At 41.5% G+C, this 16,157-nt stretch overlaps 2 protein-coding genes across 4 annotated transcripts; one reads left to right on the forward strand and one right to left on the reverse strand.

Annotated features, from left to right (window-relative positions):
* The first annotated feature begins 349 nt into the window (after positions 1 to 349).
* Positions 350 to 6,913, forward strand: LOC118390921 (retinal Mueller cells isomerohydrolase-like). Its single transcript, XM_035781746.2, has 14 exons — positions 350 to 999; positions 1,378 to 1,460; positions 1,589 to 1,739; positions 2,067 to 2,174; positions 2,272 to 2,413; positions 2,486 to 2,633; positions 2,723 to 2,804; positions 2,980 to 3,112; positions 3,238 to 3,377; positions 3,468 to 3,597; positions 3,716 to 3,830; positions 3,962 to 4,056; positions 4,176 to 4,287; positions 4,516 to 6,913. Exons 1-14 carry the CDS (start codon positions 830 to 832, stop codon positions 4,662 to 4,664), a joined length of 1,758 nt encoding a protein of 585 aa, XP_035637639.1. The 5' UTR covers positions 350 to 829; the 3' UTR covers positions 4,665 to 6,913.
* Positions 6,914 to 7,030: 117 nt separating this feature from the next.
* On the reverse strand, positions 7,031 to 15,737 carry si:ch211-198n5.11 (methylcrotonoyl-coenzyme A carboxylase 2). Of its 3 annotated transcripts, none has more exons than XM_035781760.2 (13): positions 15,576 to 15,737; positions 14,773 to 15,090; positions 14,476 to 14,672; positions 14,103 to 14,281; positions 13,944 to 14,024; positions 13,679 to 13,857; positions 13,375 to 13,567; positions 13,177 to 13,268; positions 12,159 to 12,315; positions 11,663 to 11,785; positions 9,274 to 9,398; positions 7,645 to 7,726; positions 7,031 to 7,280 (listed from the first exon to the last, which is right to left on the reverse strand). In XM_035781760.2, the coding sequence occupies exons 1-13, from the start codon at positions 15,593 to 15,595 to the stop codon at positions 7,194 to 7,196; spliced, it is 1,833 nt and encodes a 610-aa protein (XP_035637653.2). In that variant the 5' UTR covers positions 15,596 to 15,737; the 3' UTR covers positions 7,031 to 7,193. The 3 variants fall into 3 exon arrangements, with proteins under 3 accessions (XP_035637653.2, XP_035637663.2, XP_035637672.2); XM_035781770.2 differs by having other exon boundaries at positions 14,773 to 14,932; positions 15,576 to 15,728; XM_035781779.2 differs by lacking the exons at positions 14,773 to 15,090; positions 15,576 to 15,737 and having other exon boundaries at positions 14,457 to 14,599.
* Positions 15,738 to 16,157: the final 420 nt, after the last annotated feature.

Here is a 16,157-nt window from a genome sequence, read left to right on the forward strand (position 1 = left end):
ATTTTTACTGCCATTTATGAAGTATTAAACCTAAAAGGGAGACTTTTGGACTTATTTAGATGCATTTTCTCAATACCTCTTTATAGCTGGATACCTAACCTCAAAGAGCCATCAATGACATATCAGTTTACCCTTTGACTTGTATTGTTATTTCCCCGCAAAACATCTGTTTACTATGCAACGTTCTTGAAAATAAAGTGTTCAACTGTAAAACAAAATCCTCTTTACGAACTGTACAAATGTACCTGCCTTTATTAGTGTTCAAGGATGGTGTTTATTTAATCATATTTGTTTACCTCCGTGTCCTTGTACTGTCTGTCTGGCACCAGAAGGGGGAGAGGGTTCACTCTGACCACAGAATTCCATGTATCGTTGCACTACACATGGTGAATGTGGCAGAGCTCTGCTGTTAAAATTCTAAGCTCATTGCAACTGAAGATGATGACTTGCATGTCCCTCTGATTCTGACCTTCATCCCTCTAGATTGGGATAAAGAAAAGGAAGACCCCCAGTTAATCATACATGTGCACAACAAACACCCTCTGTGTGGGTGCCTACACAGATTATTGTAAAACATTTGAGTTAAATTAATCTGAAATCCATCCAATTAGTTCTAAATACTGTGGGAACATCTTTCTCTGACGTGTAAAACATTTGATACAAGCTAGAAAGATATTGCATAATGAAGTACATTACTTTCCTGTTTTTCTCTTGATTTAGGTATGTTGGTGGGCTCAGGTTAGCAAATGTGGTTCTGGTCTTAATTACGCTGAGAAATTCCTGAAGGAGGAGTATTGGGGCGGTGGGTTAAAAGTACATGGAAAAGTGAATGGTCTGGGTACAAAGGGATTCTTGTTTGAGACCTCTGATTGGTTTGGGGGGAGGTTCTCAAACTCCCGGCGCTCTGCCTGGGAATCTAACAGTGTCTATAAAGGCTGCTGATCACTCCACAGTTCAGACTGATTTCCTACACACTGTCAATAGGAAAATGGTTAGTCGGTGAGTAACTCCTTTTATACATTTTCCTTAGCTTCAACTTTTCCCCCATACAAGAATATAAGTTGGTGAGTAAACTACCTCTTTTTTGCATACTTTTCATAACTGACAGGAGTCAGTTGAGTAACTGTTCTTGTGCAAAGCTTTTAGATCAAAGCATTTTTCTCACATGACGTTTTTGCTGCATGCTAGTGTAAAGCAGTTGAACATGTGTGTTCTGGTCTCGGATTGTATTTTTTTTGTTTTGAACTAAAACTTAAGTTAGTGTAATAGTGTATGTAATAGTGTTTTTAGGTCTGAAAAGATTAGTTGGATCAGCTGCCTAGGATTTCATGTGAATAGATGTTCCTATTTGATGGAGTAATTTTGTTTGGTTTTCAGAATTGAGCATCCGGCTGGTGGCTACAAGAAAATCTTTGAGACATGTGAAGAGTTGAATGAGCCTATTCCTGCTGTGGTTGTAGGTATGTGATGAACAGGTCTGAGACTCCATTACCCTTTGGTTTACAAGCGAGAAGGTTTGGGGTTTTATGACGGTTAAGAGCGGAATGAGCACAACAGGGTAACATGGATAATTTCATGCTGTGTTCAGGTGTGATCCCAGAATGGCTGAGCGGCAGTCTGTTGCGTCTTGGACCCGGCCTGTTTGAGGTGGGGGCTGAGCCTTTCTACCACCTCTTTGATGGCCAGGCCCTCATGCACAAGTTTGACCTGAAGAACGGCCATGTGACATACTATCGGAAGTAAGCCCCTCTGTGTGTTGATGTTGACTTCAGCGATGTGTAACACTTTACAACCGTGAGGTAGTAAAATATATATTTTGAGGGCATGCAATACTTTTACACTACACACTGGTGGTAGTTGTGTAGTTTTGTGAAATGTTCCCCTCGGCCCATAAATTTGACTGGAATGTTTTGAGAAACCTCAGTGAGGACTGTTTCTCATTACAACAGTGAATACTAAAACACAGTGGCCTACTGCTGCTCTCAAAAGTATGTATGTATGTTCCAAGCTACATGTTTAAATGCTATTGGTTGTAATTATTGTTTTTAACTACTGTTTCTCTAAAGATTTGTCAAAACAGATGCCTATGTGCGAGCCATGACAGAGAAAAGAGTGGTCATCACGGAGTTTGGAACAGCAGCCTACCCAGATCCTTGCAAAAATATATTCTCAAGGTGATTTGCGATCATTTTATGATAATGAAGTTAAACACTCGTGTCATGACTTAGTTATTAGACGCAACATTCAAATGGTCCATTCTTGTCTTTGTAGGTTTTTCACCTACTTCAAAGGGATTGAGGTGACAGATAATTGCTTAGTGAATGTGTACCCTGTTGGTGAGGATTTCTATGCCTGCACAGAAACCAACTACATCACCAAAGTGGACCCAGACACACTGGAGACTCTGAAAAGGGTATGTGCTGCTCTCTGGCTGACATCTGAGTGAACATAACTCCCGTCACAAAGAAAGTCTCTCTTTCTCCAGGTGGACCTGTGTGACTACCTCTCGGTCAATGGAGTGACAGCTCATCCACACATTGAAAGTGATGGAACGGTGTACAACATTGGGAACTGTTTTGGGAAGAATATGTCACTGGCCTACAACATTGTCAAAATTCCTCCCACACCAAAAGGTTTGTTCTGTATACAGCATTGATACTATATTCTGGAAGTGAGATGTCCCTAAATCAAATGGCTATCTGGTTGTGATTCTTGTTTTCAGATAAGTCAGACCCCATTGCAAAGTCCAAGGTTCTTGTGCAGCTCCCCAGCAGTGAGAGATTCAAGCCCTCCTATGTTCACAGGTTGGTGACATTGCTGATTGTCAGGATACAGTTTTCAAGGAATAGGAATAGAACAGACATCATTTACTTGATTGTTAACTTTTGGATAACTAGGCCCCTGGAGTTCAAATTCTTGCTTGTAACATTATTTCACATTTTAAACGTATTAAAATACTTTTCCTGCATCCTCCATCAGCTTTGGAATGACAGAAAACTACTTTGTCTTTGTTGAGACTCCAGTGAAGATAAACCTTCTAAAATTCTTGACCGCTTGGAGCATCTGGGGCACAAATTACATGGATTGCTTTGAGTCAAACGAAACCATGGGCGTAAGTAAAGGAACACCTAGACCACTATTATCAAACTGTATTCAAGGGCTGTTAGCATTTCAATGTTTATTGGTACTAAAATAATCTGTCTTCAACACTAGCTAACAGTATCCCTTTTCATCTAGACATGGTTCCATCTGGCTACAAAGGACCCAGCTGAATACATAGAGCATAAATTCAGGACTTCTGCCTTCAATCTCTTCCATCACATCAACAGCTATGAGGACGATGGCTTCATCGTTGTTGACCTGTGTACTTGGAAAGGGTGAATACTGACCAGTTGTTGTAGTGACTTGAGAAGAACATATATGTACAAAACACTTATCCAGTGCCTCTTTCTCTTGTTCAATTTTAGCCATGAGTTTGTCTACAACTACCTATATCTGGCCAACCTGCGGGAGAACTGGGAGGAAGTGAAGAAAGCTGCTATGAGGGCACCTCAGCCAGAGGTCCGGCGATACGTTCTGCCCATGGACGTCCACAAGGTAAGTGTTGTGGCCTTAATCTTAGTCATTTCTGGAGTAAAGAGTTATCACTGCTTTGATGTTATCCTCTCAGGATAGAGGACTAAATCAGGTAAGTTTTTCCTGTTTGAACTTGCAGGAGGAACAGGGGAAGAATCTGATATCCCTTCCGTACACCACAGCCACTGCAGTGATGCGCAGCGATGGAACCATCTGGCTGGAGCCTGAGGTTCTGTTTTCTGGACCACGACAAGGTAACACACGCAGCTTGTTTCATTAAACCTTGAGGGCTCCCCTATTCTTATACCATCTAATGCCACTAAATATCTGTTCATCTGTCATCAGTCAAAAGATTTTCCTCATTAGAATTCCTTTATCATTGCAGCTTTCGAGTTCCCTCAGATCAACTACAGTAAGTTCTCTGGGAAGAACTACAGCTATGCCTATGGACTGGGCCTGAACCACTTCATCCCTGACAGGGTGAGTATAGCATGCAGACAGGAACGCTGGTGATGCATAAGCAAAGTCTGATGTTTATGATTAGACTAACCTGCTAATAGTCATTCTGGGAGTACGTTTTTGATTGTGTTATGCTCTAGATCTGCAAACTGAACGTGAAGACTAAGGATACGTGGGTGTGGCAGGAGCCAGACTCTTACCCCTCAGAGCCCATCTTTGTGCAGACCCCAGATTCTGTGGAGGAAGATGACGGTAAACAGAGGGATTTTAGGCGATTCTATAATATGATAGACAGGAGGCACAATTATGTGGTCTTTAACATTTAACTGATCAGGTAGCATAACTTACCTAAGCAGGATCCACCTTAGTGTGATGTAAAAGGCTGACATACCAATACTATACAACTTGAGGTGTGATATGAGTTGAGGTGGGAGGACTCTCTTTTTGTAGATGTGACACTGTTCTTTTCCCTCTTCCTAGGGGTGTTGTTGAGCATCGTGGTGAACCCTGGAGCAGACCAGAGGCCAGGGTATCTCCTCATCCTCAATGCCAGAGACCTGACAGAGATCGCACGGGCTGAGGTGGAGGTCATCATCCCTGTCACCTTCCATGGAATGTACAAGCCTTAGGACTATGTTCTCAAACACATCTACAATACCACTCCACAGGAGAAAGGGACAATAATAATATTAACTTTTGTTGGGAATGTTAAAAAAATATATATAGATATATCACTGATGTAACCTGTTCGTGGCTTAGTTTCAAAATCAATGTTGTGATATACACTGTACAAAAGTATGTGGACAGCCCTTCAAATTTGTGGATTCGGCTATTTCAGCCACATCCGTTGCTGAAAGGTATATAAAATCACACACACAGCCATGCAATCTCTAAAGACAAAACATTGGCAGAATGGCCTTACTGAAGAGCTGAGTGACTTTCAATGGGGCATCCTACCATCATAGGATGCCACCTTTCCAACAAGTCAGTCAAATATCTGCCCTGTTATGAGCTGCCCCGGTGAACTGCTGTTATTGTGAAGTGGAAATGTCTAGGAGCAACAACGGCTCAGCCGTGAAGTGGTAGGTTACACAAGCTCACAGAATGGGACCGCTTAAACGTGTGAAAATCACCTGTTTCAACATTCACTACCGAGTTCCAAACATCCTCTGGAAGCAACGTCAGCACAAGAACTGCATTCTCTGGAGTGATGAATCACGCCTCCCCATCTGGCAGTCCGATGGACGAATCTGGGTTTGGAGGATGCCAGGAGAACTCTATACCTGCCCCAATGCATCGTTTGTTGGAGGAGGAATAATGGTCGGTGGCTATTTTTCATGGTTTGGGCTAGTTCCCTTTAGTTACAGTGAAGGGAAATCTTAACGTTACAGCATAAAATTACATTGATTCCGTGCTTCCAACTTTGTGACAACAGTTTGGGGAATGCCCTTTCTCGTTTCAGTATGACAACACCCCTGTGCACAAAGCGAGGTCCATACAGAAATGGTTTGTCAAGATCGGTGTGGAAGAACTTGCCTGGCCTGAACCCCATTGAAGACCTTTGGGATGAATTGGACCGTTGACTGCAAACCAGGCCTAATTGCCCAATATCAGTGCCAGACCATACTAATGCTCTTGTGGCTTAATTGAAGCAAGTCCCCAACATCTAGTGTGAATACCTTCCCAGAAGACTGGAGGCTGATATAGCAGCATGGTGGTGACCAACTCCATATGTTCCACAAGCAGGTCTCCACATACTTTTGGTCAAGTGTTGTATCTGTCATAAACTCAGACCTAAAGGCCTAGTACTCATTAGCTTTAATGGAACCATGTACGATAGCTTCAAAGTATTCACACCCCTTGACTTTTCACACATTTTGTTATAGATTAAATTGAATTGTTATATCGAAATGTTAACCCCGAATTTGTCACAAGTTGCATGTACTCATCCTGTGTGCAATAGTGTAACATTTGTAAGGTTTCTCAGTCGAGCACTTGAATTTCAAACAATCAAAAGACCAGGAAGGTTTTCCAAGGGCACCTATTGGTAGATGGGTAAAACAAAAGCAGACATTGAATATCATTTTGAGCATGGTAAGGTTATTACTTTGGATGGTATATCAATACAACCAGTCATACAAAGATACAAGTGTCCTTCCTAACTCAGTTGCCGTAGAGGAAGGAAACTGCTCAGGATTTCAGCATGAGGCTAATGGCAACTTTAAAACTGAGTTTAAAGGCTGTGATAGAACTCATGGAGAAACATTAACCTAAATAAGTGAAAAGGAAGCCTGGGCAGAATCGAATGAATCCAAAACATGGATCCTGTTTGCAACAAAGTAAAACTGCAAAAGATGTGGCAAAGAAATTAACTTAATCCTGAATACAAAGTGTTGTTTGGGGCAAATCCAACATCAGTAACACTCCATATTTTCAAGCATGGTGCTGGCTGCATCTTGTTTTTTTTTTTTAGAGAAACCTGGTTGTCTGCTTTCCAAGAGACATGGAGACAAATTCACCTTTCAGCAGGACAATAACCTAAAACACAAGGCCAAATAAACACTGGAGTTGCTAACCAAGATGACATTGAATGTTCCTGAGTGACCTAATTACAGTTTTGCCTTAAATCTTTGGCAAGACTAGATAATGGCTGTCTAGCAATGATTAACGACCAACTTGACAGAACTTTAATATTTAAAATATGCAAATATTGCATAATCTAGGAGAGCAAAACTCTTGATGTATACAGAAAGACTCAGCTGTAATCGTTGCCCAAATTTGTTCAAACATGTATTGACTCGGGAGTGCATACTTATGTTAATGAGATTTCTGTATTTTATTTTTTAAATGCATTAAAAAAAACATGTTTTCCCTTTGAGTATTGTGTGTAGATGGGTATTTAATACATTTTGAATTCAGGCTGTAACAAAATGTGTAAATAAGTCAAGGGGTATGAAGGCACTATTAACAATTAACACATGACAATTGTTTCAAGTTGTATTTACACATTCTTTTATTCAATGCCATTAAATAAATGTATGTTATTACAAATCTCCAATGTTTTTTTTCTGTGATCAGCACTTCATTGTTAAGGTAATTAGGGCCTTAAGGCATTGTCAGATTTAAGACCTTTTTCTAAAAGACAATTGTAAAAAGTTTTACATTCGGAGTAATGGAGTCCTTATTTTCTCTTTGGAGAGTTGGTATTCCTGTTGTTTGATGATTTTCAGACAATCACTCAAAACCTAATGAGAAAGAAAACGTAATGGTCAATTGGTAAACTGATAATGATTCACAACACTTTCTGTATTAACATTTTTTACCTACCAAGTAGCATTCAATAACCCTACTTCTTTCAAACGGCGAAGAGATTCAAGAATAACAACTTGTGATGGCCACGGCCAACTAAACTATGCCATTACGTAAGTGTTTTTGTTTTTTCCACATGTGCATGGTAAACCGCAAAATCTGCTTCCAGTCAGTGAGGACAAGCCAGGACTGTGTGACCTTAAGTGGCAGTTGTGATTCTACAGAGATTTAAAATCAATCCTGGTTCTGTGTGCCTTAGCAGCTTTTATACAAAGCAACTAAATGCCATATGTTATTTACCTTCCTCGTGTCCTGGGGAAGAATCACTCCATCGTCCCAAAGTCTGCCAGACGAGAAGAATGCAGAGCTCTCCTTCTCCAACCTAGAAGGATAAACACTCCTGTTAACATCCACAACCAATCATATTCCTGTATGAAAGACTGTACTATGCAGTGCAGGCTCCTCAGTGAATTTCAGAAATGTTTTAAAGTGATCGCTTTTAGATAAAACTACTAAATAAATTCATGTCACCAATAGTTAATTGAAACACTGTTTTGAAATTAAGTTCTGCAGTAGCCTCTGTCACATCCGGCCGTGATCGGGAGCCCCATAGGGCAGCTCACAATTGGTCTGGGTTTGGCCGTCATCGTAAATAAGAATTTGTTCTTAACTGACTTGTCTAGTTAAATAAAGGTTAAATAAAAAAAATTCAACTCTGTAGGGTAGCACCATGGTGTAGTCGGAGGACAGCTAGTTTCCGTCATCCTCTGGGTACATTAACTTCAATACAAAACCTAGGAGGCTTGTGGTTCTCAACTCCTTCCATAGACTTACACAGTAATTATGACAACTTCCATAGGATGTCTTCCAACCGGTCAGAGTTCTAGTACACCCAATCAAAGGATGAATCTAGTATTTAAAGCATGGCAGTGCATAAAATGTAGTGATTTGATGACTCAAAAGGGAGAGAAAGACAAGTTTAACAGTTCTGAACATTAATTTAATCAAAAATAATTTTTTCCACTTTCATTTAGCTAGCAAATGCAGCTAGCTAGTTCAGCCTGCTCAAACAGAGGGATGCTATGTTAGATAGCTGGCTATCCAACACTGGAAATGTTCCAAGTCAAGGTAAGCGTTTTTATTTTTGTCATTTATTGCCACCGGGGCCTGCCGATGCAACTGCTAAACTGTACTGCATGAATGTAGCGAGTTTACTAATGCGTTCGTTTTAGTAGCTATGTTAAATATAACATATGGTCTGTGTGTAGCGGTTATGATATGATGGTTTGGCTTGGAAAGGTTTTTTAGCCTGGTCACAGACAGCTGATGTGTTGTGCACTTAAGTCCACAAGCGAAGGGAAAAGGTGAGAGGAGAGTGCATAGATGCGATAAGGAATACTACAACAATCAAAGTGATCATGCTGAATCTATGTGGCTGCAATGAAATAGAACTGTGTTTGCGTGCGAGCAGGGTTGCATTCATTCTGACAATTATTTTTTCAACAATCTTAAATGAAAGCAAACAGAATGAAAACGGGGATAAACATACCTGCATCTGTCTATTAGAAACTCCTGTTTGCAACTGTTGGACTAATGCTAACACCCTATATCAGCTAGATGCAAGCAATAGTGTGCAAGACGGTACTGAATGTGTCAATGTCTGTCAAATTTCTCTCAACCTGTGCACCAACATTGTAAACTTTCATTCATAGGCTAGGTAGTAGCAACCTCTTGATGGGTATAGGGAAAATTCAAATATCATGTATTAGCCTAAACCTATCGACGTTACATTGAACTGGGTGAATGGAATATGAATAACAGTCATCCAATATGCTGTAATAGATAAGGCCATGCTCATAAAAAAAAAAAAAGTGCGTCTTCCCTCATCTTAAACGGCACCGACTGCCACTGGTCCTATGGGTGACTTACCTCTTATTGATCTTCTCAACATCCTCCTCCTCTTGTGCCAGAGCTGCAGAGTGACCAGGGGCCACCAGGGACACTCTGGCATTGGGCCAAAGGAATAGGAAGTTTGGTTCAAATGACCTGCCACACTAGATAAAGAAAAACACAGAAAAGAGACCCGTTTAGTTAGTATTTTCAAAATACACTCAGTGGCCAGTTTATTAGGTACACATACAGTGCCTTGCGAAAGTATTCGGCCCCCTTGAACTTTGCGACCTTTTGCCACATTTCAGGCTTCAAACATAAAGATATAAAACTGTATTTATTTGTGAAGAATCAACAACAAGTGGGACACAATCATGAAGTGGAACGACATTTATGGGATATTTCAAACTTTGTTAACAAATCAAAAACTGAAAAATTGGGCGTGCAAAATTATTCAGCCCCTTTACTTTCAGTGCAGCAAACTCTCCAGAAGTTCAGTGAGGATCTCTGAATGATCCAATGTTGACCTAAATGACCAATCATGATAAATACAATCCACCTGTGTGTAATCAAGTCTCCGTATAAATGAACCTGCACTGTGATAGTCTCAGAGGCCCGTTAAAAGCGCAGAGAGCATCATGAAGAACAAGGAACACACCAGGCAGGTCCGAGATACTGTTGTGAAGAAGTTTAAAGCCGAATTTGGATACAAAAAGATTTCCCAAGCTTTAAACATCCCAAGGAGCACTGTGCAAGCGATAATATTGAAATGGAAGGAGTATCAGACCACTGCAAATCTACGAAGACCTGGCCGTCCCTCTAAACTTTCAGCTCATACAAGGAGAAGACTGATCAGAGATGCAGCCAAGAGGCCCATGATCACTCTGGATGAACTGCAGAGATCTACAGCTGAGGTGGGAGACTCTGTCCATAGGACAACAATCAGTCATATATTGCACAAATCTGGCCTTTATGGAAGAGTGGCAAGAAGAAAGCCATTTCTTAAAGATATCCATAAAAAGTGTTGTTTAAAGTTTGCCACAAGCCACCTGGGAGACACACCAAACATATGGAAGAAGGTGCTCTGGTCAGATGAAACCAAAATTGAACTTTTTGGCAACAATGCAAAACGTTATGTTTGGCGTAAAAGCAACACAGCTCATCACCCTCAACACACCATCCCCACTGTCAAACATGGTGGTGGCAGCATCATGGTTTGGGCCTGCTTTTCTTCAGCAGGGACAGGGAAGATGGTTCAAATTGATGGGAAGATGGATGGAGCCAAATACAGGACCATTCTGGAAGAAAACCTGATGGAGTCTGCAAAAGACCTGAGACTGGGACGGAGATTTGTCTTCCAACAAGACAATGATCCAAAACATAAAGCAAAATCTACAATGGAATGGTTAAAAAATAAACATATCCAGGTGTTAGAATGGCCAAGTCAAAGTCCAGACCTAAATCCAATCGAGAATCTGTGGAAAGAACTGAAAACTGCTGTTCACAAATGCTCTCCATCCAACCTCACTGAGCTCGAGCTGTTTTGCAAGGAGGAATGGGAACAAAATTTCAGTCTCTCGCTGTGCAAAACTGATAGAGACATACCCCAAGCGACTTACAGCTGTTATCGCAGCAAAAGGTGGCGCTACAAAGTATTAACTTAAGGGGGCTGAATAATTTTGCATGCCCAATTTTTCAGTTTTTGATTTGTTAAAAAAGTTTGAAATATCCAATAAATGTCGTTCCACTTCATGATTGTGTTCCACTTGTTGTTGATTCTCCACAAAAAAATACAGTTTTATATCTTTATGTTTGAAGCCTGAAATGTGGAAAAAGGTCGCAAAATTCAAGGGGGACGAATACTTTCGCAAGGCACTGTATCTAGTACTGGGTCGGACACCCATTTGCCTCCAGAATAGCCTGAATAGTTTGGGAATTGAAACGTTGCTCAAGTGGTATGAAGGGACCTAACGTGTGTCAGGAAAACATTCCTCACACCATTACACCACCAGTCTGTGCCGTTGACATCAGGCAGGATGGTGCCATAGACTCATGCCACTCACGCCAAATCCTGATTCTGCCATCAGTATGACATAACAGGAACCAGGATTCATCGTGAAAATCCCAGGAGGCCAGATGTTTTTGAGATACAGGAACCGACTCGCCTGGCACCAGCGATCATACCACACTCAAAGTCGCATAGGTCACTCGTTTTGTCCATTCTAATGTTCAATCGAACTGTAACTGAATGACTCGATGTCCGCCTGCCAGCTTTATAGAACAAGCCACGTGACTCAGTCTATAGGAGCAAAACATTTTTGCGAATGGGGTGGTGAACCTAAAACTGTCCACTGAGTGTATAAGGGAATTGATGTGTAAGCACTGGGCAAATTCATACAGCGACTACTGCTGGCACTATTGCACAAACCATAGCATAACTTTCAGCGCCATGGCATCCCCCAATGACGATGGTGATTTTTGGAACAGAGGCACATGCCACAGCTGACATCATGGAACCCTGAGCCTTCAGTCTGTTGGCGTTGGTCTCTGCCTAGAGTAGAGAGGATACATACATAGTTAACAGATTGGTCCATGAGTAACACCAGCAGAAACTTGTTAACACACCGACATGAAATTCCACAACCATGTTCAAGAACAGAGCATAACATCCTGATGACATGGCTGTATTGATTTTGAGACCTGTTTTTAATCAGTCCTATTTAACATGGCTGACTGAGTTCCACAGGAGTGTCCATCTACAAAATAATATTGAGAGGCCTCTCCGTGCTTCTCCTCGCCAGGCTTTGTTTTACATTCGGAGCAATGGAGTCCTTATTTTCTCTTTGGAGAGTTGGTATTCCTGTTGTTTGGAAAATGTCGTTTTATTCTGTGGTGAGTGCTCAGGGTTGGCTGCAGTGCAATACCTGGGTTTGGGAGAGGGTCAGCTCTGGCATTGGGACGGTGTTCTGTAGGAATATCAGGGGGATGTCTCGCTGGTCACACAGCTGGACAAAGTGGCTGCCTTTTAATGATGCGTTGTGCGTCAGCGCCCCATTGCTCGCCACAATGCCAACCAGATGCCTGAAGAAAAAATATATACTGCAAGTTAGGCATTAGACTTGAATAAAATGTATTACCTTCATACAGCAGTTGTGCAAATTGTATTTTAGTACTTTTAGTGGAGTTTATGAACACAAAGTGAAATAAACTTTTCATCAAGATTTATATGGATTTTCATTCGTAATTTCTTGATGAATTGTTTGAGCACCATACCCTGATTAAAATCAAAATACCCTCTGGGATCTAGAATGCAGGTTGACGTTTATTGCCATGGCTATATTATAAATGTTTTGGTTAGGCATTAGGTTTAGCAGTGTGGTTAGGGTTAGGTTTAAAATCAGATTTTATGACTGTGTCAGCTTGTGACCACTCTGCAGCGCTGCCTCCAGAACAAGATTAATGACGAACAACGCTAACCTGCATCTAAAACATTCCGCTGCCATGGCAACGAGTTGCTCTCAGAGAAGTTCTTTGTAAAAGCAGATGAAAGCTGGCTGAAGTGACTTGTTTTCCCTTGTGTTCTCCATTCTCATTCAAAAACATTGCCCATCTTAATCTGACGCTTGTTGGGGTAGGGAAAGATTTGACTGGTTGGAACACAGAAGCACACTAATCTAATTTGCAAATTAACAGGGTTAACCGTTAATCTCCTGATGCTCTTTTGTTAAACAGTCTGCTTCAAAAATGTGTCAGTTAATTAATGTTATCGGAGGATAGAGGTTAAAATATACAGCAACTTTCTGAAGCAAATAAAATACATTAAAATGTATGCATAATGAAGGGAGATGTAGAAGTCTGACCTCTAAGATCAAATCTACTAAACCATTGAAGGAGGACGGGTAAATACTTCAAGACTAAAGACTGTCAATCAACAACTCTTACCTGCTAATTCTGGCAAAACCAGTCACAAGGGTTGTTCCATATCGAGCCTTGAATTCCTGGAACTTACTGCCATCAGTCAGCCGACTCAGGATCTGACCAGAAAAAAAGACCAGAAAAAAAAGTTACAAAATAATTGTAATTCTAAAACATCCCCATGAGATGTGACTGTTGGTTTAAGTGTGTGTTGGTTGAGCTGACCAGCTTGACCTCCAGGCTGTGTTCATAGTCCCGTGGGGCCAGACCCATCAACTCCTCCACACTATGTAGAGGCTCCTCCACCCCTGCCTCGTCCTCCTCGGGCAGCTCAAAGTTGAGGGTAGAGATTATGTTACGTGTGGTTTCATAGGCCTCCTTCTCCACAGAGGCAAAGTGGTCCACACAGCCGCTCACTCTGAAACAGCACGGGGAGGGGGAGGTGAAGTTTGAGCCTAATAGTACAGATATAGTAGTATAGTGAATCGCACAGAGAACTTGAGAGTTTGTCGGCTTTCCACTCACTCACTCTGCATGGAGTGTGGCCCCACCCAGATTCTCTGGGGAGACTTCTTCCCCTGTGGCAGCTTTCACCAAGGGTGGTCCGCCCAGGAATATCGTCCCGATCCGGTGCACCATCACAGTCTCTTCTGCCATAGTGGGGATGTATGCACCGCCAGCTGTACATGAACCACAAACCACAGATACCTAGAGGGAGTAAGATACAACATTCATGGGTAGAAAATATTGTGTTTGGATTGTCTTCAATGGGATGTTTAGCATTTCTGTCTCACCTGAGGGATCTTCATGGCAGACATGATGGCTTCATTGTAGAAAGTACGTCCTCCTTGGTTTTTATCAGGGAAAATCTCAGACTGTGGATGGAGTAAACTTAGCAATCAAGTATTGAGTCATTCATCAGTGGTATTAATCTCAATGAGTTGAGTTCATACCTGAAGAGGAAGGAATGCACCTCCACTATCCACCAAGTAGACACAAGGAAGTCGGTTCTGGATAGCTACATCCTGGGCTCTGAGCTGCTTCTTGACGGTTATGGGATAGGCTGTACCACCACTCACAGTAGCATCATTGGCAATAAACACACACCACAACCCGTTGATTTTACCTATACCTGCAACAGTGATGAAGTGCACAAGGAAGCAATAAGGCGGAATATAACTCATTCTTACTTATACATATTGTTTTACAATGCACTGGAACAAGACATTTCCCTTGCTGCCACATTTCAGGTTGGATATTTCAAGTTTCTGAGTGATAAGCATGCATTAAGAACATCCGTCACTGACAGAGCAGAGAACCCTCTACCAGTGAGACAGCCTGCTGAGGGGATGTCTCCATAGGGTAGGCCCATTCCAGCGAAGGCAGACAGCTCAAAGTAGTATCCGTCATCAAACAGCATGCGAAGACGGTCCGTAACCAACATCTTCTTGTTTCTCTGGGTGTGCCTCTTTACTGCATTCTCCCCACCCCCCTTCTTCACCTTCTCCATGTATTCAATATACCTGGAAGTGCCACCACGGTCAGAAGGCTAATACTATACAGCAGAAATGGAAAACTAGTTGATACACTGAGATTGCTGAGGTGTGTGGAGTTTCGACCTACCTTTCTTGGCATGCCTGGCTGTTTCGTAGGTTAGCCTCAAATACGTCATTGTGAATTGGCTGAAGGGCTTCATCTAAAACTGGAAAGGCACTTGGCAATCGTCTTCTGTGCACACTGGTGCTCATCAAGTAGGCTGCCACTGGCAGCTGCTTAGCTTGGCCTGAGAGAATGTGTGCCAAAGGTTGACATAGGTTACCTGCTGATGTCCTTAAGTGTAAACAGCGTTCTGGACGCCTGTGTGTGCACGGGTCAACGTTCCATAGAGGTGACTGAGAGGAGACATAACCAGGACATAGTCTGCCTTTGGTCCTCAAACCCCTGAAAAGCAATAAATGAATGACAATGCAATGTAGAGAATATTTTAATGGGGAAATCTAGCTAATTGACAACACGCCCCGTTATTTCTAATTTGTTGACAATGTAGCTAATTTTTAAACATCGTAGAAGACCAGTGGAGGCTGCTGAGGGGAGTACGGCTCATAACAGCAGGAACGGAGCAAATGGAATGGCATCAAACACATGGGAACCATGTATTTGATACCATTCCACCAATTCTTCTCCAGCCATTCCTCCCCAATTAAATGTGCCACCAACGTCCTGTGTAGCAAACTATTTTGCACCATTCAGTGTTACAAAGTAACACACAGCTACAATATGTATGTCAGCTTGCTAAGTATGCCAAAGGTCATCACAGTATTTTGGCTGTTGTGAACTAGCTAGCAGCAGTCGTTACCTAGCTTTGTAACAATCTCAGCAATATGACATAGCTAGCTACTTTGGACTACATGCACCATAGTACTTACCTTGAAAGGCAACTGTACATGACTGTTTAGCTGCGTAAAATATTAGACGTATCTCAAGTTTATTTCCATTACAAATGGACTTCGCTTCTAGGTGTTACACGAATTAACGTCTGGGCGGAAACAAAAGTGATCCTTCAAAGCGCCCATCTTGTTAGACCATACCCTATACACACCACTAGATGGCAGTATTTAAGAATCAATAAAAAACATCAAGCATGTTTGTCAACCACAGAACTCAGGTTACGGCGTCATTCATTAAAAATGTGACATTAAAGCCCATTGATATTCCCCACTAATGTTTGTTTCCTACATCATTTTTCATTCAACAGTAAGAGTTAAATAAACGATTAATTACTTAATGTGGCTAACATTTTAGGCAAATGATTCCAACCAAATAATCCATAAGTGATTGTTGTGACAACTGATCAAATGGTCTATAGGAGCTAATATGATAGGAGCTAATACAAAATTAATCGATTGACACATTTTCTTCATAAAGTCTTGCCCTCCAGACCAAATTTGGGAAATAAAAAAAATAGTGTGAAGGGGATTATCTCATCACCATAGTTCTAGAATAACTCA

The sequence above is a fragment of the Oncorhynchus keta genome, chromosome 1 (genome assembly GCF_023373465.1).
Source record: "Oncorhynchus keta strain PuntledgeMale-10-30-2019 chromosome 1, Oket_V2, whole genome shotgun sequence".
NCBI lineage: Eukaryota > Metazoa > Chordata > Actinopteri > Salmoniformes > Salmonidae > Oncorhynchus > Oncorhynchus keta.

What these genes read in the sequence shown, in the direction of transcription:
- LOC118390921 (XM_035781746.2), top strand. Translation starts at nt 830, where the DNA reads ATGGTCTGGGTACAAAGGGATTCTTGTTTGAGACCTCTGATTGGTTTG. An exon ending in CACTGGAGACTCTGAAAAGG is followed by an intron (nt 2,414 to 2,485) that starts GTATGTGCTGCT and finishes CTCTTTCTCCAG; the next exon opens with GTGGACCTGTGTGACTACCT. An exon ending in TTCTGTGGAGGAAGATGACG is followed by an intron (nt 4,288 to 4,515) that starts GTAAACAGAGGG and finishes CCCTCTTCCTAG; the next exon opens with GGGTGTTGTTGAGCATCGTG.
- si:ch211-198n5.11 (XM_035781760.2), bottom strand. Translation starts at nt 15,595, where the DNA reads ATGTACAGTTGCCTTTCAAG. An exon ending in CTGCCATGAAGATCCCTCAG is followed by an intron (nt 13,858 to 13,943) that starts GTGAGACAGAAA and finishes TACTCCCTCTAG; the next exon opens with GTATCTGTGGTTTGTGGTTC. An exon ending in TTCCCCAGGACACGAGGAAG is followed by an intron (nt 7,281 to 7,644) that starts GTAAATAACATA and finishes CTTTCTCATTAG; the next exon opens with GTTTTGAGTGATTGTCTGAA.